At 50.7% G+C, this 24,026-nt stretch overlaps 4 protein-coding genes across 14 annotated transcripts in view; 2 read left to right on the top strand and 2 right to left on the bottom strand.

Annotated features, from left to right (window-relative positions):
- Window positions 1-899: 899 nt before the first annotated feature.
- NPR2 (natriuretic peptide receptor 2) lies at window positions 900-18,248 on the top strand. 6 transcript variants are annotated; one of them, XM_009188524.4, is made up of 22 exons: window positions 904-1,867; window positions 2,690-2,895; window positions 8,898-9,011; window positions 9,305-9,440; window positions 9,672-9,766; window positions 9,992-10,124; window positions 10,350-10,434; window positions 10,914-11,043; window positions 11,206-11,280; window positions 11,486-11,563; window positions 11,796-11,900; window positions 12,025-12,096; window positions 14,166-14,325; window positions 14,485-14,640; window positions 14,720-14,888; window positions 15,047-15,193; window positions 15,674-15,797; window positions 15,981-16,049; window positions 17,073-17,247; window positions 17,319-17,417; window positions 17,686-17,777; window positions 17,910-18,248. In XM_009188524.4, the coding sequence occupies exons 1-22, from the start codon at window positions 1,201-1,203 to the stop codon at window positions 17,973-17,975; spliced, it is 3,153 nt and encodes a 1,050-aa protein (XP_009186788.2). In that variant the 5' UTR covers window positions 904-1,200; the 3' UTR covers window positions 17,976-18,248. The 6 variants fall into 6 exon arrangements, 5 of the variants coding, with proteins under 5 accessions (XP_009186788.2, XP_009186789.2, XP_009186791.2 ...); XM_003911520.4 differs by having other exon boundaries at window positions 1,201-1,867; window positions 10,923-11,043; XM_031654846.1 differs by lacking the exon at window positions 904-1,867 and adding an exon at window positions 1,933-2,315.
- A 91-nt stretch (window positions 18,249-18,339) lies between these two features.
- On the bottom strand, window positions 18,340-21,378 carry SPAG8 (sperm associated antigen 8). 4 transcript variants are annotated; one of them, XM_003911522.5, is made up of 7 exons: window positions 20,642-21,378; window positions 19,708-20,539; window positions 19,409-19,583; window positions 19,161-19,206; window positions 18,963-19,077; window positions 18,772-18,834; window positions 18,340-18,657 (listed from the first exon to the last, which is right to left on the bottom strand). In XM_003911522.5, the coding sequence occupies exons 1-7, from the start codon at window positions 20,677-20,679 to the stop codon at window positions 18,475-18,477; spliced, it is 1,452 nt and encodes a 483-aa protein (XP_003911571.1). In that variant the 5' UTR covers window positions 20,680-21,378; the 3' UTR covers window positions 18,340-18,474. The 4 variants fall into 4 exon arrangements, with proteins under 4 accessions (XP_003911571.1, XP_031510717.1, XP_031510718.1 ...); XM_031654857.1 differs by having other exon boundaries at window positions 18,346-18,657; window positions 18,772-18,816; XM_031654858.1 differs by having other exon boundaries at window positions 18,567-18,657; window positions 18,754-18,816.
- A 116-nt stretch (window positions 21,379-21,494) lies between these two features.
- HINT2 (histidine triad nucleotide binding protein 2) lies at window positions 21,495-23,655 on the bottom strand. Its single transcript, XM_003911518.5, has 5 exons — window positions 23,444-23,655; window positions 22,178-22,318; window positions 21,979-22,083; window positions 21,801-21,873; window positions 21,495-21,680 (listed from the first exon to the last, which is right to left on the bottom strand). Exons 1-5 carry the CDS (start codon window positions 23,522-23,524, stop codon window positions 21,589-21,591), a joined length of 492 nt encoding a protein of 163 aa, XP_003911567.1. The 5' UTR covers window positions 23,525-23,655; the 3' UTR covers window positions 21,495-21,588.
- A 102-nt stretch (window positions 23,656-23,757) lies between these two features.
- TMEM8B (transmembrane protein 8B) overlaps window positions 23,758-24,026 on the top strand; it is a 40,083-nt gene continuing 39,814 nt past the window's right edge. For 2 of the 3 annotated variants that reach the window (XM_031654851.1, XM_031654853.1), the window contains exon 1: window positions 23,787-23,868. The gene's annotated coding sequence lies outside the window, so the exon portion shown is untranslated. Of the gene's footprint in view, window positions 23,869-24,026 lie in introns of all 3 variants that reach the window. The other variant, XM_031654856.1, reaches the window with a different exon arrangement.

Below are 24,026 nucleotides of genomic sequence, written 5' to 3' on the forward strand. Positions count from 1 at the left end.
TGCTTCCTGGAGACTGGAGCCACTGAGGGACTCAGGGAGTTCACAGGGGAGACCCAAGAAGAGCGGGCTAAGCGAGGGGAAGAGGACAAACCCTGGGGTCGCCGGCGTGTGTGAGATGGAAGGAGAGGTGGCGGGGGGACCAGGGGCGTGGGGGAGACCGGGGTAGGCCCTGAGAGTGAGGGAGCGCCCGGGAATCCTGCTGGTCGGCGAGGCCTTGGTGCGGAGCCCCCAAGTGCTCACCGGGGTGGGTTTGGGACCTGGCGGTCCCGAGCGCCCGGGTGGGGGGTGGGGGAAGGCAGCCGGCGCCGGAGGGTGGGGCCGGGAGGGAGGAGGAGGGGCAGCGGGGGAGGGGCGGGGGCGGGCGGCCTGCCCGGGGGAGTCGCACTCGGTCGCCGGCGCAGCGAGCGGAGACGGGCCGGGCCGAGGCGACCTGACCCGGACGAGCGGCGCGCGCGGGGCCCAGGCGGGGGGCGGGAGGAAGCGCCGGGCAGCGCTGGCCGCCGGGGCCCAGGAGAAGCGGAGCAGAGAGGAGCGGGGACACGGGCGGGGCCGCCGTAGCTCCGGATGGGACCGGCGCCCGGGCCCGTTAGTCCAAGCAGGAGCTTCGGAAGAAGTCTTCACAGGGAGATTTTCCCCTGCCTTCCCCTGCCCTCCGGCCCAGGCCTCGCTTCGCTCCCCGCCTGCCCATGATCCCAGTCCGTCCTTCCGCGGCGCGGGCACCCTCCCACCTTACCCCCTTGGTCCTATGTGTCGCAGCGTCCTCCTGTCCTCCCGGCCCTTTCAGCTGTGAGGTTCCCCCAGGCCGTTTCTTTGAACCACCCGCCTCCCACCCCCACCCCATCCCAGTCCCAGATCCCCTTTTTCCTTCTCAGCTTTGGATTCATCAGGCTACTTCACCTCGCACTGTCTCCATCCCGGCCGCAGGACCCCTCGGTGCCTCCCTCCCCCTGCCACCCCGCTCTCAGTCCTCAGTCCTTGCCTTAGGCTGGTAGCCCACTCCTTGCCCGCCCCCCGCCTTCCTCCCATCTCTCTATCCTCTCCCTGGCCCCCAGCACCTTTTGCATCCCAGCCTACCTAGCCTACTCCTCCTTCTCTTCCTGGCCTTCTTCCCCAGGCTCCAGGCTGGGGGGTGTTCGTGTCTCCCCTGTAGGCCAGAGCAGCCCCAAGTTCTGGGGGCGGTGGGGCTGCTGCTTTATCCCCATGGCGCTGCCATCACTCCTGCTGTTGGTGGCAGCCCTGGCAGGTGGGGTGCGTCCTCCCGGGGCGCGGAACTTGACGCTGGCGGTGGTGCTGCCAGAACACAACCTGAGCTATGCCTGGGCCTGGCCACGGGTGGGACCCGCTGTGGCACTAGCTGTGGAGGCGCTGGGCCGGGCACTGCCCGTGGACCTGCGGTTTGTCAGCTCCGAACTGGAAGGCGCCTGCTCTGAGTACCTGGCACCACTGAGCGCTGTGGATCTCAAGCTGTACCATGACCCTGACCTGCTGTTAGGCCCTGGTTGCGTGTACCCTGCTGCCTCTGTGGCCCGCTTTGCCTCCCATTGGCGCCTTCCCTTGCTGACTGCGGGTGCTGTGGCCTCTGGTTTTTCGGCTAAGAATGACCATTATCGTACCCTGGTTCGCACTGGCCCCTCTGCTCCCAAGCTGGGTGAGTTTGTGGTGACGCTACACGGGCACTTCAATTGGACTGCCCGTGCTGCCTTGCTGTACCTGGATGCTCGCACAGATGACCGGCCTCACTACTTCACCATCGAGGGCGTCTTTGAGGCCCTGCAGGGCAGCAACCTCAGTGTGCAGCACCAGGTGTATGCCCGAGAGCCAGGGGGCCCTGAGCAGGCCACCCACTTCATCCGGGCCAACGGGCGCAGTGAGTGTGGCCCGGGCTATTTTAGGGTCAGGGGAGGAGGGTCGCTGTGTCCTTAAAGCTCAGCACTGGGGAACTGTAGATGGAGATAAGCATTGAGCAGCTGTATGTGGTGGTTGGGATCAAGAAGCACACATGGACAGAGCACCTGTGAGAGGGCCAAGGCTTCATGATGGGAGCTCGTGAACACCCTAAGCAGATGCAAACAAGGCAAAAGAGAGCATGAGGGGTGAAGCTTGTATCAAGGTGGAATGTGAAAATGAGGGGATATTAAGTTTCAGGAGCAATGTGTGCGCCCTAGAGTAGTGAATGTGATTGATGGCCACTCTGAAATGTGCCCTGTCTGTGATCAGAGCTACCACCCAGACTGGGCGCCAAGACCACTTGGTGGTGTAAAAATAATGAGGGCTCCATGAACGGGCTCAAGGCTCAGCAGATTTGGGAAAGACAGGTAAAGCTCATACTGAGAAATCTGTGCTGTCAGTGCCTTTGAGCCCAGGGAAGGGCAGGGAAGAGTCAGGGAGTGAGGCAGGTTGGGTGGGGAGCAGCAAGGGAAGCTCTGGGAAAGGGAGGGGCTTGAGAGTGACAGCTCCCTTCCTCTGGGGTCTGGACAGGCTCTGACTTCTGCCAGATGGTCCATATGGTCCCAGGGTACTTATGGTGGACTCCAAGGGGTGCAGGCTGTGGAGCATCTGCTTTGGGGTTGATAGGTTAGGGCACTCTCTTTCTTGCTGAAGAGGGACATCCCAGTGATTCAGAGAGGGGGCTGTGTGGGGGACCTGGATACTTTCTCAGGGTGCTCCTCTGTCATGTACCTGCTCCCAGTTGTGTATATCTGCGGCCCTCTGGAGATGCTGCATGAGATCCTGCTTCAGGCCCAGAGGGAGAATCTGACCAATGGGGATTATGTCTTCTTTTACCTGGATGTCTTTGGGGAGAGTCTCCGTGCAGGCCCCACACGTGCTACAGGCCGGCCCTGGCAGGACAATCGCACCCGGGAACAGGCCCAGGCCCTCAGAGAGGCCTTTCAGGTATCATTTGAGCCAAATCTGAAGGAGGAGGGGGAAGAGGTGCTTCGTTGGAAATTCCCTATCTCTCACAAGACCCCACAGAAACCCTACGAACCAGGGAGGAATTGTGAGCCACAGGAGTAAAATGAACAGAGGCGTTCTGAGTCTAGTGTCACCCTTTCTTACTTCTCTACTTTTGTGACCCTTAGTGTGCTTGCTGCCAAGACTGACTTTGGCTGCCTCCAAAATCCTAAAACACTGACTTTCCTAAGTGCCAGTAGTAGGCTATATTGTGGGGGAGAAAAGTTCAGGAAAAGATTTGATCCTAACCCTTGGGTGGGCTTCCACTCTTTATGGAGAGGTGAGGCATCGTTCTGGTACAGTTAGACAAAGTTTGAGAAAGGGTATGATTATGTGTCCTGGAACAGACACTAAGAACTTTAGTGGCTCAGAGGAGGAAGAGTCAATGTGGGCTGTGTTTAGGGAAAACTTTTATACAGAAAGTGAGACCCTATTGTGACTTTAATGATAGATGTCATATTCATAGTTAGAGTGGGAGAGGAGATCCAGGCATCCTGAGCAAAGAGAAAAAGATAGGAATGGGCGTGTTTGAGAGACCAGGAAGATACTGACCTGACAAGAATGAGGGGTTCACTTAAAGGAGATACAGGAAATAAAGTTGCAAAGGTATAATCAGATTAAGGAGAGCCCTAAGTCTTAATGCACTAGGACTTGAATTTGGGGTCCTTGACTTTTTGTGTGTGTGTGTGTGTGTGGAGATAAATATACAGTAGTGACAGAATTCAGGATTAGAAGAGAGGGAGACCTGGGGCAGTGAGACCAACTGTAACAGGTTAGAAGGGGGTGAGGTGATATGCTTGAACTAGTGTGATGATGGCAGGAATGGAAAGAAATGCATTTCAGATTTCAGAAAATTTGTGGGGAATGTTGGCATGACTCTGTTCATTTCACTCCTGCTCAAAACTTTCAGTGACTTGTGTTCTAGAGAATAAAATCCCAACTCCTTATTGTGACATTTAAGACCTTCTGCAGTCTGTTCTGAAACCACTTTTTCAGTTTTACCTCCTGGTACCCTCATGCTGAGAACTGCAAACCACCAGGCCTCTCTGAGTTCCCCCAACCCCAGGGCCTTCCTGCCCCTATGCCTTTATGTTCTTTTTCCTTTTGTCTGGAATGCTCTTCCTTCCCTCATATAAGTGTTTCCCATGTATTTATCCATATCCCTCCTTTTTACCAAGAAGGATGGGAGGTGGCTTATGGGATAACCTTAAGGTCCTTTAAACTCTGGGATTATTTGGTCCTAAGTAGCTGTGTATAAGGGCTGGACCTGGGTGGCCATTCTTCTCCAGTGAGTAAGGTTTTATGTGGCTGTGATTATATATTTGGTTGCGACTGACGAGTGTGTGTCTGACTGTGGATGACATAGCTGTTTACATGCCTGAGAATGAGTCTGTGACTGTCACACTTGAATATGGGCAGTGGCAGGACAGGTTTTGTTTATGCTATAATGTTTTCCTAAAACAATCTTCTCACCTTTGTCTGGGTAATGCTTCCATATTCTTTAAGATTCATACCAGTTATTTTCCCTTCTAGGAAATGATCCCAGAATCCCTAAGTGGGACTGAATTTCCTACTCTTTTGCTTAACTCCATCTATGATAGAACTAACCATATTATTCAGTCAGTGTTTGATTTATTTGAAGGCTGACTCATTTCATTAGTATTTACTGAGCACCTATCATGTCCAGTCACTGTGCTAGGTACTGGCATACAAGAGAGAGCATACCAGACTTAGCTCCTGCCTTTTTGGAGTTTACATTTGGTAGGATGGGCAGGCAGTAAACAAGTAAGCAAATAAATACAAATGTAGAAACATATTGTGATGTGTTACTAAAACATAAAGGGGAAAGGAATAGAGTGCTATGAAGAGAAGAACGAGGGGATTATACCTCAGCTGGTGTGGACTTCAGAAGATCTGTGGCCCTCTCAGATGGGAGCACTCCATAACCTTCCTGGTGATATCCTTTTTCTTTTTGAGTCAACTCCGTTGCCCAGGTTGGAGTTCAGTGGTGTGATCACAGCTGCTCACTGCAGTCTTGACCTTCCAGCCTGAAGCAATCCTCCCACCTCAGCCTCCCGAGTTGCTGGGACTACAGGCATATGCCACCACACCCATCTAATTTTTTATTTTTTGTGGAGATGGGGTCTTGTCATATTGCCCAGGCTGGTCTCAAATTCCTGGACTCAAATGATCTTCTTGCCTTGGCCTCTCAAAGTGCTGGGATTACAGGCATGAGCCACTGCGCCTTGCTGGCTGTATTCTATTTGTGGAAGAAAAGCCTCGCTTTCTTCTGTGAGAATTATTGGCCAGCCAAGGGTCCCCAGCATTAAGGGTAGGGAGAGGAGGGATCTAGTCATCCAATAATCAGTTATATCAATTAACTCTCAGTTCTCCCCCTCACTGTGGGCATTATTCAGACAGAAATAAAGAGGGAGCCTTTGCTGCAACACAAGCGAAGGGAACTAGGCAGCCAGGAATATGCTGACAGGAAGGTCAAGGCTTTGGGTAGGTGGGGCTGAGGGGTGATGAGGTGCCCCGCCTCTCCCCCCCACCTTCCAGTGTGGAAGCAGGGGAGGGGCTGAGGGAAGTTGGGCAGTTAGCTCCAGCCAAGCAAGGATGAAAGAGCACAGAGCCCTTCTCCCAGAGACACTGGCCCTCTGAGGTCCCAGACCAGGCCAGCCTGGAAAAGGTGGCAATAGAGGAAAGGAGGCCTTGACACAGATGCCCACAGCTTTTCCAGGAGGGTATCATGCTCAAGGAAAGGCCCTAGCTCATGCTGTATTGATACTGGCTACTGGGGAGAGAGCTTTGAAATCAAGTATGTTGATACGATTTTTCTGTCCCATTTAGATCTAGCTGCTCCAGGGCAGGGATCATGCTCATCTTCATATTCCATATGTCTAGTATGTAGTAGGTGTTTAATACATATTTGCTGAATTGAATTAGGTGTGTGTTGGGGAGAGGGGGATAGGATGAGGGATTCATCTAGACAGGAGTAGAGCTGGCAAGTAATGTAAACTAGGTGATCAACCAGGATAGGGAAGAAAAGATTGAGTGGAACTAAATAAGCAATGACCAGGCTCTGAGGATCCAGAGGCCCAGGCTGGTCAATGGAGGACTGCAGGGTTAGAAACCCAGGCATAGGTCATAACCTACATGACCAGCATGAGATTGGGTTACATGCAGGGAGCACCAGTGGCAAGAATGGAAGAAAGCACCAAACCAAGGGCTTGGAGATCACTCGTCTTGTCAGGCCACCATTGACCACCCTCCTGCCGTGGCCAGGGCAGGTCTCAGTGGGTGGGTCCGCAGGTAGAGGCAGGTGCCTCCTGATGGTGCACATTTCCTAGGTGTGTTGCTGGCACCCACCCACCACTGCACCCGTTTGTGGTGGCCTTTGCTTGTTTTTTCCACCTGGGGTCCACTGTGAAATGAGACACAATTATCCTAAACAATCTAAACAATCTCAAGCCCCTGAGCAAGCCCAGAAACTGTTTGAGGTTGGGGTTTTTTGGTTTGTTTTTTCATTTTTGTCTTTTGGTACTACAACTATAACTAGTAACCACAGCAAAAACAGTTCTAGCGTAGCAGTTTAGGGGGACCATGGGGTCAAAACTATTTAAAAATAATACTAAGATCTTATCTGCCTGTCATGCTTGTTCTTTTGTGATTGTGTAGTGAAGTTTTCCAGAAGTTACATGGCATGATGATGTCATCACTTGGACAGCTATAGAAGGTGTACTTGTGTGTTCTTGCATTTTCAAAATTTATCAGTTTTAATTTCTAAGATGGTCAATACTGATAGATATAGTCCACATAAATAAACTTTATTTGGGGGTCCTTAATAATTTTTAAGAGTGCAAAGTGATTATGAGACCAAAAAGTTTGATAACTGCTAGCCTAGCAAACCAGCCAACCTAGAGAATTGTGTTAAAAATATGTTAAAAACTTTTCATCGGCCTTTATTGAAATATAAATTGTGTTGGACCTGATCTTTTCTCGCTCTTTTCCTGACTTTTTTTTTTTTTTTTTGATATGGACTCTCGCTGTCGCCCAGGCTGGAGTGCAGTGGCGCGATCTTGGGTCACTGCAAGCTCTGCCTCCCGGGTTCACACCATTCTTGTGCCTCAGTCTCCCGAGTAGCTGGGACTACAGGCGCCCGCCACCATGCCCAGCTAATTTTTTGTATTTTTAGTAGAGATGGGGTTTCACCGTGTTAGCCAGGATGATCTCGATCTCCTGACCTCGTGATCTGCCCACCTTGGCCTCCCAAAGTGCTGGGATTATAGGCGTGAGCCACCGCGCCCTGCCTTTTCCTAACGTTTTATATTGCTTGTCAAAAATATTCTACCTCTTTCTTTAATTCTTGGAACAGGTGCTACCGAATGAACTGTTTCAACCCTTTCCTCAGTTCCCTTGTCTTTTTTTTTTTTTTTTTCACTCTTGTTGCCCAGGCTGGAGTGTAACGGCATGATCTTGGCTCACCACAACCTCCGCCCCCCAGGTTCAAGTGATTCTCCTGCCTCAACCTCCCGAGTAACTGGGATTACAGGCATGTGCCACCACGCCCGGCTAATTTTTGTATTTTTAGTAGAGACGGAGTTTCTCCATGTTGGTCAGGCTGGTCTCGAACTCCCGACCTCAGGTGATCCGCCCACCTCAGCCTCCCAAAGTGCTGGGATTACAGGCGTGAGCCACTGTGCCCGGCCTCCCTTGTCTTTTTAAAAAATTTCTACCTGAGACTGGGAGAATATTAGAAGTGTGTAATCAGGGAGCCAAATGCTCTAGTAAGAATAATGATATCTTGAGGCAAGCTGCAGTCTAATGTAATGAATGCATATTAGAAATAGACTTTATTATTTCCTATCTGAAATGAATTGATACATAATAGGCCATATGTGATGTGTCTAGTGCAGCGTACCTCTATGGTCCATGTGTACTTTCTACGACAAGAATAAACAAAACTGGGAGAAATGACCAGATTTTAAATTATCATTTCACAAAGTCACGTTTCACAAAATATATTGAACTGAAGTCTTTCCTTGAAGTTGTGATGCCAGTTTCCTGTTGGAGCAGAGGTTGGTCTCAGTGACTATGTGGCCTGAGGCTGGGAGGTCCAGCAGCTCAGGCAGGAGAAACGTGTGAGACTAATGGGAGCCAAGCAGGCACTTCGGTGAGAGACAGAGATGCTGACTCATGCTCCAGTGAGATGTGTGCATGGCTGAGATCACGTGTCATTTGCTTACCTGTGAAATATGTGTGGGCATGTGACTGTGACACATCTGTTACTCAGTGAGCAGGACAGTGCTGTTTGTGGTAGGTGTTCCACACATGTTAAATGGATGAGCACACAGCTCTTCACAGGTAGAATAACTGTCTCAAAGGATTTCCCTCAGTTGTCATAGGGCCTGAAATCTCTCTTAATTCACTGGGCAGAGACACTGTGTTCAAGTGGCCCAATGACAATGTATTTTACTGATGACATTAACAGTGATTAACACCTCAGAGAGGAGCTGTTGGTGGGTGTTGTCCTTAGTCATGAGCAGATACCCAGAAAACATGGGACAGAGGAGCAGTGTGAGCTGTGGTGGCCTGGCGGGAACGTGGATGCTGGAAGGGAGCTCTGGAAGATGTTGGGCTGGGCTTTGGGGATGGGGTTGACTATTATTTGCCAGTTTCCACCTTCCCAGAACCAGTCCTATCTACCTTTCAGGAGGAGTGCCACTCCCTCTTCCCAGATGTATGAAACACAACACAGACACACACACACACACACACACACACACACACACAGAGGTTAGTAGCCCTTTCAAAGCCTTCAGACACACCCGTGTATATTTTATATTGTGTATATTTTACCAAGTTTCCCTGTCCTGCATCTTCTCTTCCCCTAATGCCTATCTTGAATCCTGTTCACTCTTCCCCATATGCTGCTGGTACAGACTGTATTGGTGATCACATACCGAGAACCCCCAAATCCTGAGTATCAGGAATTCCAGAATCGTCTGCTGATAAGAGCCCGGGAAGACTTTGGTGTGGAGCTGGGCCCTTCCCTGGTAAGTAGATCTCTCCCTTCCTGAGAGTCAGACCAGGCTTTGGGGAAGGGCTTCTCTCCCAAACTCAGCATCAAGTCTTGGCTGTGGAGCAAGCCCAACTTTGGGGGGTATCCACTTCCATCCAGGATTTTTCCTTCTGCTCTAGGGAGTAGTTAGGAAGGGATGGCACTTTAGGAATGAGAGGAGGGAAGAAAGCAAACCAGTAGAGAGACTAGGTAGAAGGGAGACCCCAGAGAGTGGGCAAGGGGCCTTGCAGGACATTTGGAGAGTACTGCTGAAGTTGCCACCCCCAGATGAACCTCATCGCTGGCTGTTTCTATGATGGGATCCTGCTATATGCTGAAGTCCTGAACGAGACAATACAGGAAGGAGGCACCCGGGAGGATGGACTTCGAATTGTGGAGAAGATGCAGGGACGAAGATACCATGGTAATGAAGAGGGGTCGATGGGGGTCTGAGGGCTGACGTCAGGAATAGAGTGGGCTGAAGATGAAACAGATGTCAGGGTCACCACAGCTTTAGTGGGGGTTAGTGAATGTGGCAGAGGTGCCCACACCTCAAGATCAGGGAGGGGCAGACTCTGAGGGAGCCGTAGGCATGGGTGAGTGGGAGAGGAGCCCAGGGTAGAACTCACAGTAAGGACACTCTTTTCTATCTTAGGTGTAACTGGACTGGTTGTCATGGACAAGAACAATGACCGGGAAACTGACTTTGTCCTGTGGGCCATGGGAGACCTGGATTCTGGGGACTTTCAGGTGATGGGGGAGGAGGCAGGGAAGAGAGTGTGGCCTTGCAAAATTCAGCTTTCAAGGGTTCAGTGGGGGCAGAACCAAAAGTACTAGAGGAGGGACTTGTTTTATCTGCTGGTGCTGCATCCTGGCTGGGTGGTAGGCTGGGGAGAAAAGCAGCAAAACAGCTGGGGTCTGGGGAGGAGGCTGGTGGGAGTAGGCCTGTGGGCCCAGCTTTTTGCTTCCTTACAGCCTGCAGCCCACTACTCGGGAGCTGAGAAGCAGATTTGGTGGACGGGACGGCCTATTCCCTGGGTGAAGGGGGCTCCTCCCTCGGACAATCCCCCCTGTGCCTTTGACTTGGACGACCCATCCTGTGATAAAAGTGGGTGTGTGCAGGGACTGGGAGCAGCCTTCCTCCCTTTGCTTTCCATTCGTGGTCTCCACCCTCACTGACCCTCCACTCTTAACTGTGCTTCTGCCTTTACGTCTGCATCCCTCCCTCATTTCTTCCTACTCCCAAGGAATCTGTCTATGCACCTATGCACCCCATTCTCCATTCTGCCAAGTCCACACACAGTCTTCCTCAGGGTCTCTATCTCCCCTTCAGCTCCACTTTCAACTCTGGCAATTGTGGCTCTGGGCACAGGAATCACCTTCATCATGTTTGGTGTTTCCAGCTTCCTAATTTTCCGGTGAGTTCTGTGTTTCCCGCTGACCTACTCCCTACCCCCACTGCCACACAGCCTCTGGCTGAAGCCAGGTGGTCACTATAATGTGGGATAGGGTAGCAGGTTTCTTAATTTGCTGGTTGTTTCTTAGATCCAACAGTGTCTTCCTCTCTAGTCTCTCTCTTTAGTTGTCTTTTAGCCTAGGTGTTTGTTCCACTTTTGGTTCTAGACTGGATATACTAACTAGTGTTTTTCAGTGGGGTTAAGATCAAAGGTGAATTTTCCATTGGTCTTCTTTTAGGAAAGAACTTTCACCCCCAATCTCTGTGTTTGTTAGTGAGCATAGGGCATGTGCCAGATATGCCGAGAATGCAGCCTCATCTTCCAGCCCTGTCTCTTAGGTGTAACAGTTGCAGCTTCAGGAGCTGCAGGGAAGCCCCTGCAACCCCGCTGTTGGCTTGGGGGTGGCAGGATTTGGCTTGCCAGTCAACTGAGGTGTGCAGTCCTTACAGAAAGCTGATGCTGGAGAAGGAGCTGGCTAGCATGTTGTGGCGCATTCGCTGGGAAGAACTGCAGTTTGGCAACTCAGAGCGTTATCACAAAGGTGCAGGCAGTCGCCTCACACTGTCGCTGGTGAGCCCTTGTCTCAGCTGTCCCTCTGCCTCCCTCTGAGTTCCTGTCCCTTCTTACCCTGGATCTCTCCCAGCACATTGGCTTGTAATGATAGCCCCTGCACTACCACCATCATCTAATGTTCCTTTCATCCTTCCGCCTCCATGTTGCCCTTGGCCCCAGCGGGGATCCAGTTACGGCTCGCTCATGACAGCCCATGGGAAATACCAGATCTTTGCCAACACCGGTCACTTCAAGGTGAACAGTCATCTGCTTGTTCTGGTCCCCACCATTTCATCCTTTCTCATCCCCATCTGCCACCTCTGCCCCTGCACCTCTGCCCCTCATACCCCCCTCTCTGTGCCCAGCTGAGCTCCTGGATGCTTCCACTGCTCTCTAGCATTTCCTTGCACCCAGAACTTCCGATATTCATTTTCCTTTCCCCTTTCACTCCCACCATCAGGGAAATGTTGTCGCCATCAAACACGTGAATAAGAAGCGCATTGAGCTGACCCGGCAGGTTCTGTTCGAACTCAAACATGTATGTAACGGAGGATGGGTTGAGGGTGAGGGGTAAACAGGGATGGGGAAGAGGAGTGGGGAAAACTACGAAATAGTAAAATTGGCTAGACGGGCAAGGGGTTGATTTATAAATGATTTTAAAATTGTAGATACAACTAAGAGAAAGGTCCTTGTATGTAGTGGTAAGTTTCTGTATCTAATTTTTAACTCTTCCAATGTTCTTATCCTTCCCATTGTTTTTTTTCTGCCAGATGAGAGATGTTCAGTTCAACCACCTCACTCGCTTCATTGGCGCCTGCATAGACCCTCCTAACATTTGCATTGTCACTGAATATTGTCCTCGTGGGAGTTTACAGGTGAGAGATAGGTGTAGGAGATTATGGCAGGGGTGGGGAGGATAGACCCAAAATTATACTGACTCTATGTCAGGTGATAGCTAGTGGGACCAGGACAGACAATCTATTCCATGTCACTTACCAGGATATTCTAGAAAATGACAGCATCAACTTGGACTGGATGTTTCGTTATTCACTCATTAATGACCTTGTTAAGGTGAGTCTTCCCCACTCCTTAAAAGTCCATCCACTTTGAAATCACTTCCACTGTTCTTTGATTGTGGTTTTTCTCCTTCTAGTCCTCTGAAAGTCCTGTTCTCTCATCTCCCCTTATTCCCATGGGGGGGTAATAATGGGTAAATAAGGAGTCTGGGACTCATAACTGGGAGAGTGAGTTTTACCTGCCACAGGGAGTCCTGTCCCTGTAGAGAGTTTCTGTCTTTCTGTCTTAAATATCTCAGGTCTCTTTCCATCATCTCTTTTACCTCGAAGAGCTCATAAAATGAGTGGGGTCTCTGAACATATTTATCTCCTATATTTCCTCTCATTATTTTACTCTCTGACCAATATTTGGGCATGTCTGCCCTTTTGTTCAGAAAACTGAAATTTAAAAAAGGAACTTTTACTAGTAGAACTAAGAGAAACCAAGGAAGAGTGTATTAAAAACCTTTGGTACTCTTCTGTTATACTAGGTTTCAGCTATATTCAAATGACTCAGAGGTTCATGGATTTGTGGAACATAAAATAGAATCTTGCATGAGTTGGACAGGTTTTCTGAAATAAGTCTCATAGCCAGTGAGCATCCCAGTGGATCACCCCATGCTGTATTTGAAGCTAGCTTTGGTTTTCTGCTAACTTCTCATGAAATTATTTAAAAAGTATTTTTTTGTGTGTGAAAATTTGCTATCAAGTGAGAGATAAAATATTAGTAAAGCCAATGTCATGCTCAACTAGAGGTGTGATGATAAATATAAGAAAAACACGACTCTTGAGAGAATAGTGATTTGGTGGAAAAGTGATTTACAACAAAGCCAGAAGCCTAATCCTGTGATTTTTGAAGGCATCCTTTGCACAGTTTCCACACAAGTAAATTCACAACTTCAGAGATTCCCAAAAGTTTTGTTGATACCAAAAGAAATAAAAAGGAAGAGTTCATAGAGATTAGAGATTAGACATTAGAGTTATGAATTAAGTCCAGAGCTAAACATTTAGACAGAAATGTTTTTCATTAGCATATTGAACCTTGTATCCTCTTTCTGTCTCACCTGAACTGACTTGGGTGGCTCCTAGGGTTTCATTTTTGGGGAGCATCATTAAGACTTTTTTTTTTTTTCCTGAGACTGGGTCTTATTCTGTTGCCCAGGCTACAGTGTAGTGGCTAGATCACTGCTCACTGCAGCCTTGACCTCCTGGGCTCAAGTGATTCTCCCACCTTAGCCTCCTGAGTAGCTGGAACCACAGCGTGTGCTGCCGTGCCCAGCTCACTTTTGTATTTTTGGTAGAGATGGGGTTTCGCCATGTTGCCCAGGCTCGTCTTGAACTGCTGGGCTCAAGCAATCTGCCAGCCTTGGCCTCCCAAAGTGCTGGGATTACAGGCGTGAGCCACTGAGCCCGGCCTTTAAGGCCGTCTTTCAGCTCTTCAGAGGCAAATGTTCTTCCCTCTGTGGACCCACGGAGCCAGCAGTTTTAGGCTTCTGCACTGGCTTAGCAGATTTTGTCCATTTTCCAGGTTTTTCTGATTTATGATGTTCTGTACTTTCTCTCTGATCCAGCATTCCCTCTAGTAGATCTTATTCCTCCTCTACCCGGACTTGCCCACCTACACATGGTTATGCATTAAAGTTTACAACTGGTCTTCCTTGGTATATCCAGCTACTCTTGATACCTGGGTCTCAAGTCATGTCTTTCTAATTAGTAGCCAGGTATCTGAGGCCACCATGGGTGTCATATCATTTTGGTCTTCACCCAAGTTCTGTTCTCTTCACTAATCAAGATTGACTGTCCTTTCCAGGGTAGTCACTGGTAGCTCCACTTATCCATCTTTTTAAGCATTTTCCCTGTCCCTGGTGGCTGGGTGCCTGTGTCCTGCTTATGATACCAGGAAGAGATGACTCTTCTGTTCTTCCTGCTTCCTTGGGTGGAAGCTGCAAAGGATGCCTTCCAAAATCAGCTTATTATTTTTGTGGACCTAAGATCTGTAGACAGCTAGCCAGCGCCCATCTCATGGAGAGAGGGTATTCTAAGCCAGACATGATCTAGTCCCATGACTTGATCTGTACCTTGCAGGGCATGGCCTTTCTCCACAACAGCATTATTTCATCGCATGGGAGTCTCAAGTCCTCCAACTGTGTGGTGGATAGTCGTTTTGTGCTCAAAATCACAGACTATGGCCTGGCCAGCTTCCGATCAACTGCTGAACCTGATGACAGCCATGCCCTCTATGCCAGTGAGGCCCACCCCCACAACCCACTTTATATATTGCTGCTCTTTCCACCTAGGGATGGTGGGAGAGGGAGGTGGAGTGACAGTAATATAGGGATGAGCCCAGGTGGGCTTGGGGGTACCCCATTTTGGGGGACCTGGCCAGCCTGTTTCCTCTTTTCAGAGAAGCTGTGGACTGCCCCAGAACTGCTCAGTGGGAACCCCTTGCCAACCACAGGCATGCAGAAGGCTGATGTCTATAGCTTTGGGATCATCCTGCAGGAGATAGCACTTCGCAGTGGTCCTTTCTACTTGGAGGGCCTGGACCTCAGCCCCAAAGGTAAGAGTCAATCCACTACCCACAGCCTCTTCTTCCTGGGGGAACTCAGTTCCTCATCCAAACCTTTGATCACCCTCAGAGATTGTCCAGAAGGTACGGAATGGTCAGCGGCCATATTTCCGACCAAGCATTGACCGGACCCAGCTGAATGAAGAGCTAGTTTTGCTGATGGAGCGATGTTGGGCTCAGGACCCAGCTGAGCGGCCAGACTTTGGACAGATTAAGGGCTTCATTCGACGCTTTAACAAGTGAGAGGGCATTATAGGGCAGGGGCTTCCCAGGGATAGAAGCCTCATTAGTCCTAGTGCATGAAGTGGGGCAGGTGGGACCAGAGGGTGGGTTGGATAGGAAGTCCTGGGAGTCTTCGGAATCTTAGAGCAAGTGCCATATCCTGGCCTCCCCACAGGGAGGGTGGCACCAGCATATTGGACAATCTCCTGCTGCGCATGGAACAGTATGCCAATAACCTGGAGAAGCTGGTGGAGGAACGCACACAGGCCTATCTGGAGGAAAAACGCAAGGCTGAGGCTCTGCTCTACCAAATTCTACCCCAGTGAGACTTTGTCCCCCTTCCTGAATTTTCCTTTGGGATTCTGCTCTGTTGGGCTCTGCCTCATCAGGCACCTGCGAACTCGCCTCCCGACCCTCAGAACGCTGCTGGCCACAGGGAGTCCCCCTGGCTATAGATTTTTTGCTGTCATTCTGTCTTTGCATCAGCTGTGCTGCCTTCTTACTGGCTTCCCATCCCTTCTTACAACACTGCTCTACCATGCCCTTGCTTCAGCAAGTGTATGTAAAACAGTCCCAACTTGAGACAGCTCCCATGCACAGGGATCTCCTCAAAAGCCCCTGCCACTTGTGCACCTTACCTTGCATTTGACTGTAATGTCTTCCCAGCCACTTTCCTCCCTCCCACTTGCAAAGCCCAGCTTTCTTGTTTCAGCTCATATCTGCTGCAGCCACATGCACCTTCCCTCTCTCTTCTGCTCCTACTCTCTTGGAGTTTGGCTCACACAGCACCCTTGCTTCCTAGTTCAGTGGCAGAGCAGTTAAAACGGGGAGAGACTGTACAGGCTGAGGCCTTTGACAGTGTTACCATCTACTTCAGTGACATTGTTGGCTTCACAGCATTGTCAGCAGAGAGCACCCCCATGCAGGTGAGAGCCATGGGTGAGAGGTAGCGGGTGGGGTCGGGTGGGTAGGGACCTGGGGAAGCCTCATTGATAACAGGGAAGATGAGTTTGTTCTAGAGTTCCCACATCTTGTGATGGCTCGTGGGTTAAGAATTCTTAGAAAGTTGGGTACAAGTTTCAGGGCCTCTGCTTTTCTATCCCTTTTAGGTAGTGACACTTCTTAATGACCTGTATACCTGCTTTGATGCCATAATTGACAACTTTGATGTCTACAAGGTGAGAGCTGGGGTGGCTCTTCAATAGAAGACTCTTTAATAGAGACCCCCTTTGAAAGCCAGTCTCCCTGAACCCCACACACCTTACCCACCCCATGATCAGCTTTCCCTCCAGGGGCCCCAGCATCCTGGTGCTGGAGTATACTTTGTAAACAGATGTAGCTCCAGCACTGTCACTGTACACTCCAGTCGAATTTCTTGTGAATCCTTTGGCTTCCCTAATTAGAACCATCATGAGATTTAGCTCCTATCTCCCTGGAGTATAAATACAGCCAATCCAACATTTCTCTCCAGTCCTCTCCAGACATGGAAGAATCATATAGGATGTGGGTCCAGACTGATTTAGTGGGGTGAGGGAAAATATATTTTAAAAAGTAAAACTTTTTGTTGAAGTCATTGAGTTGGATTTATTGTCCTTGGGAGTAAAAATCATCTGAATTTGAATATTGACTTGTTACTAACTATGTGGCCTTATAGGTAAGTAACAGAATCTCCCTGAGCCTCAGTTGTTTTATCTGTAAGATGGGAATAATAGATTTGTTGTATAGAAAGTGCCTAACATTGTTTGGCATGTGGCAGAACAATGACATTCATTCTCTTACATACCTTTGGTACAATTACCAGCATCAAATGCCTGCTTTCCTCCTGACAGTTTGGGCTGTCTGGTCATTTCACTGGGCCTGCTTTACCTCCTTACCAGCCTCTGTCCTCTTGAGTTTAGCCTGTTGTCTTGCTTCCCATTTCCTGATGGCAGAGCCTATCTGTCCATGTCCTGCTGCAGACAGGGTGTTCATTCATTCAGCAAATGTGTACTGAGTATTCACCAGGTGCTGGGTGGAGAAAGAGGACTTAAAGATTCCCTTGACATCTCGTCTCCCCTAGACTCTCAGGACCATGGCACTTATTTTCTAGTCAATATTCTGGCCTCGGGGATGTCAGGATGATGTCCAGCTTGTCTCCCTCTACTCTTTCCCATCCCCATGGATACAAATAGAGGTGACCTTTTAATCCCCCTCTCAATCAGGTGGAGACAATTGGGGATGCTTACATGGTGGTATCTGGCCTCCCAGGCCGAAATGGTCAACGGCATGCACCAGAAATTGCTCGTATGGCCCTAGCATTACTAGATGCAGTTTCTTCCTTTCGCATCCGCCACCGACCCCATGACCAGCTGAGGCTACGCATAGGGGTCCATACTGGTAAGGCTGACTCTTACTCCAGCCCTAATCTCCACCTTTCCCAGACGCTCCCAACCTGTTTCTTCTCATAGGGCCAGTCTGTGCTGGGGTTGTTGGCCTGAAGATGCCCCGTTATTGTCTTTTTGGAGACACAGTGAACACTGCTTCTCGAATGGAGTCTAATGGTCAAGGTAAGACACTAGCCCTCAACCCCACTGTTGGCCTCAATTTATCTTGCCCTTTTCTTCTTTTCATAGTTCCTCCAATCTCTTAATCTGAGAGACCACAGTTCCTTAGTGTTGCATCCTTGGGCATATTTTGGTTCTAATAGATATGCATTGGGAGATCTGGGAGCTTCCCTGGAATGGTTGGTCGGGCACGGTGCTATACAGTATCACCAATTCTTTGCCTTTTCTTTGATTCCTTTTTCCATCATCCTCCCTATCCCACCCACCCCAGCGCTGAAGATCCATGTCTCCTCTACCACCAAGGATGCCCTAGATGAGCTAGGATGCTTCCAGCTAGAGCTACGGGGGGATGTGGAAATGAAGGTGACGGCAGGCCATGGGGAGGGAGGCGGGGGAAAGGGGGGTGAAAGTGATTATGGGAATCATGGGGAAAGAGAGGGAGACAAAGGGACTAACGCTGAAGCATCTGAATCCTGTCCACTCTCCCACTTCCAGGGAAAAGGAAAGATGCGAACATACTGGCTCTTAGGAGAGCGGAAAGGACCTCCTGGACTCCTGTAAACCCCCATTCTTCCCAAGTCAGACAGTCTCCTGCTGCTGGTACCTGGGTGGGCAGTGGCCACCATGTCTGCACACACCAGAAATGGACATTTTCATATGTAATGGAAAACAGCCACAAAAAACCTACCTTATATGGAAGTTGTAGCCCTCTGCAGCTCAGCCCTGTACATATACCTGTCCCTCTCTGGCTTGGTCCCCTTCCTCCCTACTTTCTGTAAATATCTGTATCTAAACCAGAATATTTTGGTCAAATATAAAACAATAATAAAAAAAGTTCTGATGTTATAGTGTGGGATGGGGCAATCCCAAGGAAAGGTTGTGGGGTATGCACGCAGTGACTCACAGAATCACTAAATTAGCAGTCTTGGGATGAGAGAGAACCCTTTATGTAAAGCCTCTTCAAGTACAGTGAGAATTAACTTCCTCCTGACCTCTCTAGTGCAGACAGAAATAGATTCCATATTCCATATCCCACTTCCCTCCTCACCCCTGACAGGAGTCATTCACCCCCTCCACCACCCAGCCTTCCTCTCTGACAGGGAAGGGAAGAGATTTCTCCCAGTTGGTGGGGGTAATTCTCAGGTTCATAGGGCAAAAGTTGCCCCAGAGACAAGGGTACTGGTGTTGAGAAGCTGCAGTTCTTCCGGAAAGGTGTATCCAATGTCCTGATGTTACTGACACCCTGGAGGAGTGCCAGGATGAGGATGGATCTCGCTTTCCCCAAGCCAGAACAAAACAACTCTGCCCTACCTTTCCTGCCCCGCTCTGCCCCCAATACCTAGTCACCCTCACACACCGGTAGCTGTGGTGCCCTCTGTATCCAGAAGGTCTCAGGCTGCTCCTGGCGGTAGTCGTGAGGCTGTGAGGGAGGGTACTGAGTAAAAACTGGCCTTCAGCCCTCTCTCTCAACCTCTGGGCCCGGTACTTGACCACAGCCTGTCAGAGCCCAGCTGTGCAAGTGGCAGGGGGTGGGGAGTGGGTTCTCACCTTTGCTGGGGCAGGAGTCCCTGATTGCACCAGCTCCATTCGGTAGTCATGGTGTGTCACAGACTCGACCTCAAAGAGCTTCCTTGTGGGTTCCTGTTCTGCCTGTACCTCTTTACTATGTAGCCCGAGAGGTGTCAAGGCCATTCTCACCCAATTTTTCTCCTCCCCCTCCCTCTTCCCTTTTACCCAATCCCTTACCGGATCTGATGCTGCAGAAGCATCTCCAGCATGGCTTCACGCTTCCCTGTGAGAGGGCGGGGGGTGGGCAGGGTGGGGTCTGGTTAAGAAGGAGGCCCAGAAGAAACTAACTTGAGAAAAGGAAGAAAGACCTTGGGGGTTCTGCCCTTATATCCATTGGACAATCCACAGCGCCACCAGAAATTCCTTCCTCTTTTTCCCTCTGACTATTGGACTCGTTCTGGCCTACACTCTCTCACATTTCACACCTCGAAGTGGCCAATAGACATTTCCTGGTGGCTGGTAGGAGTCTTTCTGGGTGGTGCTGCGGGGCATGGGTGACTTTAGTTGCATAGTCAGCAGTCCCCGGTGTCCGTGTCGGAAGAAAAAACTCTCAGAGCCATCCTGCATGCTTGGGACTTGATCCAGGTGGTTGGTGGCTCTCTGTGGACCCCAAGTTGAATGACTATAATATCCCTTCTGGTACCCACCCTTATGTGAACTACTGCCTCCCCTAAGAAACTGAGGGCAGCCTTCAAGAAAAGGGAGCAGGCCAAAACTTTAATACCTCTTCCTCCCAGTTGTAGAGGAGGCACTGGCCCCGTGGCAATGTTTCATAGTGAATCGTAGGCTTCCCTTTAATGTCTGGGGGTTTCCATAGTCCTCGGGTACCCGGTTCTAAAACTTGCAAAAATTCCCAAGGTGGTTGTTTCTGGGGCTCCCAGGGGCAGTGCTGACTCCCGGAGGTATAGTTAGGGACTCGATCTGCCCCCAGGTTTCTGAACCCTGGAGGAATAGAGGGGCTGAGCTCAGTGTCAGGGCCAGTGCCTGGACCAGGCCCAGAGGCAGGACCAGGATGAGAGCCAGAGCCATGACCAGGACCAGAGCCAGAGACAGGGACAGAGCCACAGCCAGGACCAGAGCCAGAGCCAGAGCCAGGGACAGAGCCACGACCAGGACCAGAGCCAGAGCCAGAGCCATGGCCAGCATCTGAGCTGGAGCCAAGAACAGGCCCAGAGCTAGAGCCTGGAACAACGTCAGAGTTAGAACTATGGTCGGTTGTAGTGCAAGGGTCCTGAGCAATACAGGAAACATAGCCGGGCTCAAAGCCAAGACTCCCATGGGCTATATTGTGGGTAAAGCTGGGTCCCGCACAGGGCTCCCCAAGAAGGCTGGGGTCAGAGGATGGCTCCATGAACTCAGAGCAGGGCGCTGGGGTCTTTGTAGATAATGCAGCTGCTTTGGTGGTGGTGAAGGCTGCGGTAGCTGCAGCAGCTGATGCAGCCGCTGCAGCTGCTGCGGTTGCAGCTGCCAGGGCCGACCTAGGACTGTCATCTGAAGAAGGAAACGGTTCCGAAGTGGGCCCCAGTCCTTCGGAGCTGGGCTGTATGTCTAAAGATCTGAAAGAAAGCAAACACGACAAGGCTGTCAAAAGCGCAGCAGAGGAAGTCTGCTGACCTTCCTCGTCCCCTTCTGCCTGCAGCCAGAGCTGCGGCTCTCACCGCGACCGCGATCCCTCCGTAGACTCGTTGGTCTCCATCTTCAGACTCCAGCTACCGGGTTGCCATAGAGACAGCAAACAACTCCTGGAGCCTGCGCAGAAGTAGAGCTAGGCGGACTTGCAGGTGGGGGTGGAGGCAAGTCCTCTGCCGGGCGGAAGTCTTCAGCCTAGTGCTGTCAGGGAGGACCGCTTTCCGGTCCCGGCGGCAATCCGCCTCAGACTGGGTTTTAGGGTTCCGCTGGCTTAAGACCTCCCCCTCCACGCCCGAACAGAACAGTCTTTGCGGTTTTCTAAGGTGATGCTTTATGCGGATATGTTGTAAACAGGCACAGGCCTGTGGCATTAGGTAACAGCCTACTTGGTGTTTGCAGAGACGCAACAGTAGCTTTCCTTTAGTTTGCTTAGTTCATTCTCAAAAGTGAGTAGGGTCTTTAACAAATGTTAAGGTTGAAAATAAACAAACTAGCTTGAGCAAAATGGTGAGACATGGAATAGTGAAAAGGCAGCCGCTTTTGTTTGGGCGATTACTCCTCCTCTAATAAAAGATCCTCATATTGACAGCCCTCCTCCTAAGCCCCCTTAGAACCTGGTTTGACCTATGAAGAAGGGCCAGGATGGGCTTTCAGTTTCTTCCTACTCATTTAGGCTCATTCCTAGTGTTAACTTTTCTAGAAGCTTGACCTAGGGTGGACCACTTGTCAAGAAGACTTACATATCTGCAGGCAACCTTTAACCACAGGTTGGACCCTCCTCAGTGTCTTTCACTCAGACCAGTCAAGGGGCATCATAGCCCTGAATCAGTTTTCTTTCCCCTTTGTGGTATAAAATTTTATATTAAAGACAAAAGAGCATAATTAAAGGATAACAGTTTTATTGGTATCACAGGGTCAATTTTTCCCTTTCCATCCAAGCATCCAGAGTCTGGTGTCCTTTGGTCAGTTGGCAGGTTCAACCTGGAGGCCACTGGAGCTGCCGGCCCCCAAGTACATGAATGTGCAGATGATACACAGATTGTGCACCCAGCTTCCCATCGTTGATCACTGAAATTGAGCTTAGGGTTAGGGAGTCAGGATCATGGCAGAGGTCAAAGAATGAAGATCATATTGAGAAGTAGGAATGAGAATTCATAGGTGAGGGACCAAGGGCCAAAAGTCACTCACCAAGTCGGTATCCATCTCCCAGGCCCTCAGCCTTTGCTATCTTCTTGGCCACAAGGAGTAGGTGTCCTAGAAGCTATAGGGAGAGCAGAGGGACATAGGTGGCTTCATTCATAGGGAGCAAGACCTCTAGCTGGGTCCAGGGCTCTTCCCAGCCAAACCCTGGCCCTGTTCTTCCCACCTGCTGGTCGTCTTCTTCAGCCTGGCTAATCCGAGGAATGGGCTTCTTAGGAATGACCAGGAAGTGCACAGGAGCCTGAGGGGCCACATCACGGAATACAAGACACTGGGGGCAGTGACAGGCCAGAGGCCACATTAGTTCAACAGGGTGGATGGTATCGACAACATTCCTAAGGGGATGGGTCCTAAGAGCACCCCACCTGCTGGTCCTCATAAAGAATGTCAGCTGGGAGGCTCCTGTCCAGGATCCGGGAGAAGATGGTTGGGGCTGCTCCCCCAGGAGTTGCCTGTTGGGCCTTGGCCACTTCATTCCCATCAGTCGCACCTGCAGCTCCTCGGACCTGAAGGTAGATCGACCATATTCAAAAGAGGGAGCTGGCAGAACCTGTGATCTGGTAGTTGTTAACTTCGTCCTTCTAAGAACCTATTTGTGGTTCCCACCCAGGAGGAAAATTCCTGAATTTCAGAGCACCAGCAGCAAAGGGTAGGGCCAGATGGTGCTGGACCTGGTTAGATAACAGGCAGTATTATTATCCAGGATTCAGCAGTGCAGTTGATTCCTGCTCACATGTCTATGAAATATAGCACTGTTTAGGGAAAGGATCTAGAATGAGATACTGGGGATTTTGGTCTCAGTTCCTATCTTACCACACCACTGAATTACCTCAGATAAATTCCTTCTCTCAGCTTCTAAAATAAAGGGGTGGTTTCCATAATCTCTTACGATGGCCTGAATCTCTTTCCACTCTCACCTTGTTAGTACATTTCCACTTATTTCCGTTACTTGTTTTCTGATCTTTAAGCCTTGTCGCCTGTTTTATTTAGGTTTTAATGCAATCGCCCTGTTTGACACTAGTTGACCCCTCATCTGGGTGTCACATGTGACTCTGAATTTTAACTCTTGTCCCTTGAATGAGTGGAGGTAAGAGTTCAGCTAAGTGATCTCTGCTTCACTAGCCCCAGGGGACTGCGGGTAAGGCAGTCCCAGTTTCCAGGGGATTCAGAGAAGGCTGACGTCAGTGCATCACGTTGGGGGAGAATGGGAGGGAATGAATTCTCTGACCTCCCAGCCACTTCTGGCAAGTGCAGAAGAGAAGTTAACACTAGTGCTCATTAGGAGGCCAGAGGCCTGAGGAGGGCAGAGCACTGGCTCCATGAACAGAAAGCTCATTTCCTGCAGGGGGCACCGGGCCAGCTGGGCTGCAGGCAGTGGAAAGAAGGCGGCAGCCCCTGCAGTGACCCTGTCCCGACCTCGGCGACCGGGCCTGCGCAGGGCGGGGATCATCACTAGCTCGTTCTCTGCAGCCACCAGTTCGACCTCACCGCACAGCCCCGGAGCTTGTGCCTCGGAGGGGCAGAGGCCACAGGCAGGACCTCTGCGCGGCTCTGCGCGCCTTCGGGAGCCCTGGCCCCGGATGGCTTCGGAGCCCGCAGGACCCCCTACTCGCTCCCGTGCCACTTCTCACCTGCCCCCCGCGCGCTCCCGTGGCCGCCACGGCTCTGCGCGCCGCGCGCAACCCGGTGGCCAGCACCACGACTGCCGCCATCTTCCCGGAGCCGCGGGAACCTCTCACCCGGGTCAGCACTCGGCTCCGCGGCCGGCCGGGGGTGGGGAGTTCGGGAGCGGGGAAGCGGGGTAGCGGCGGCCGGGCGAGCCCTGCTACCCCATTGGAGCGCGCCCCTAGGCACGATTCGCCCCATTGGCTCTGCAGCCACTTTGGAGGTGGGCTCTTTTCATCTCATTGGCTGCTTCTACCAACGCGAGGACAATTTTCCATTCCATTGGCTTCGTCTTGTAGTCCGTGTGAACGTTCTTTTCCCATTGGATCCCCTAACTAGTTTCGCTGTGAGCGAAACTTCCGCTCCATTGGAAGGATTAAGGAGCCTGGAGGTGGGATTTTCTCCTAGTTGGATTTGATACACAACCCTGGCTTCTAGGTTGCGGTTCCCGAGTGGGTGGGGCTTTTCGTTCTTGGGTCGTCCTCTTCAGGTCTGGTTCCTATTGGTGCGCGGGGAGGAAGGGAGCGTGGCTCCGTCACCTGCTGCAGA

The sequence above is a fragment of the Papio anubis genome, chromosome 13 (assembly GCF_008728515.1).
Source record: "Papio anubis isolate 15944 chromosome 13, Panubis1.0, whole genome shotgun sequence".
Classification (NCBI taxonomy): Eukaryota; Metazoa; Chordata; class Mammalia; order Primates; family Cercopithecidae; genus Papio; species Papio anubis.

Excerpts from the sequence above, each read along its gene's own strand:
- NPR2 (XM_009188524.4), top strand. The coding sequence starts at position 1,201 with ATGGCGCTGCCATCACTCCTGCTGTTGGTGGCAGCCCTGGCAGGTGGG. Across the intron at positions 11,044-11,205 it reads GTCGCCTCACACTGTCGCTG|CGGGGATCCAGTTACGGCTC; the intron begins GTGAGCCCTTGT and ends CCTTGGCCCCAG. Across the intron at positions 17,778-17,909 it reads GGGGGGATGTGGAAATGAAG|GGAAAAGGAAAGATGCGAAC; the intron begins GTGACGGCAGGC and ends TCCCACTTCCAG.
- SPAG8 (XM_003911522.5), bottom strand. The coding sequence starts at position 20,679 with ATGGAGACCAACGAGTCTACGGAGGGATCGCGGTCGCG. Across the intron at positions 18,835-18,962 it reads GGACTCCTGCCCCAGCAAAG|CCTCACGACTACCGCCAGGA; the intron begins GTGAGAACCCAC and ends CCTCCCTCACAG. Across the intron at positions 18,658-18,771 it reads AGAGGGCACCACAGCTACCG|GGTGTCAGTAACATCAGGAC; the intron begins GTGTGTGAGGGT and ends GCACTCCTCCAG.
- HINT2 (XM_003911518.5), bottom strand. The coding sequence starts at position 23,524 with ATGGCGGCAGTCGTGGTGCTGGCCACCGGGTTGCGCGCGGCGCGCAGA. Across the intron at positions 22,319-23,443 it reads CGGGAGCGCGCGGGGGGCAG|GTCCGAGGAGCTGCAGGTGC; the intron begins GTGAGAAGTGGC and ends ATCTACCTTCAG. Across the intron at positions 21,681-21,800 it reads GGGAGATGGATACCGACTTG|TGATCAACGATGGGAAGCTG; the intron begins GTGAGTGACTTT and ends GCTCAATTTCAG.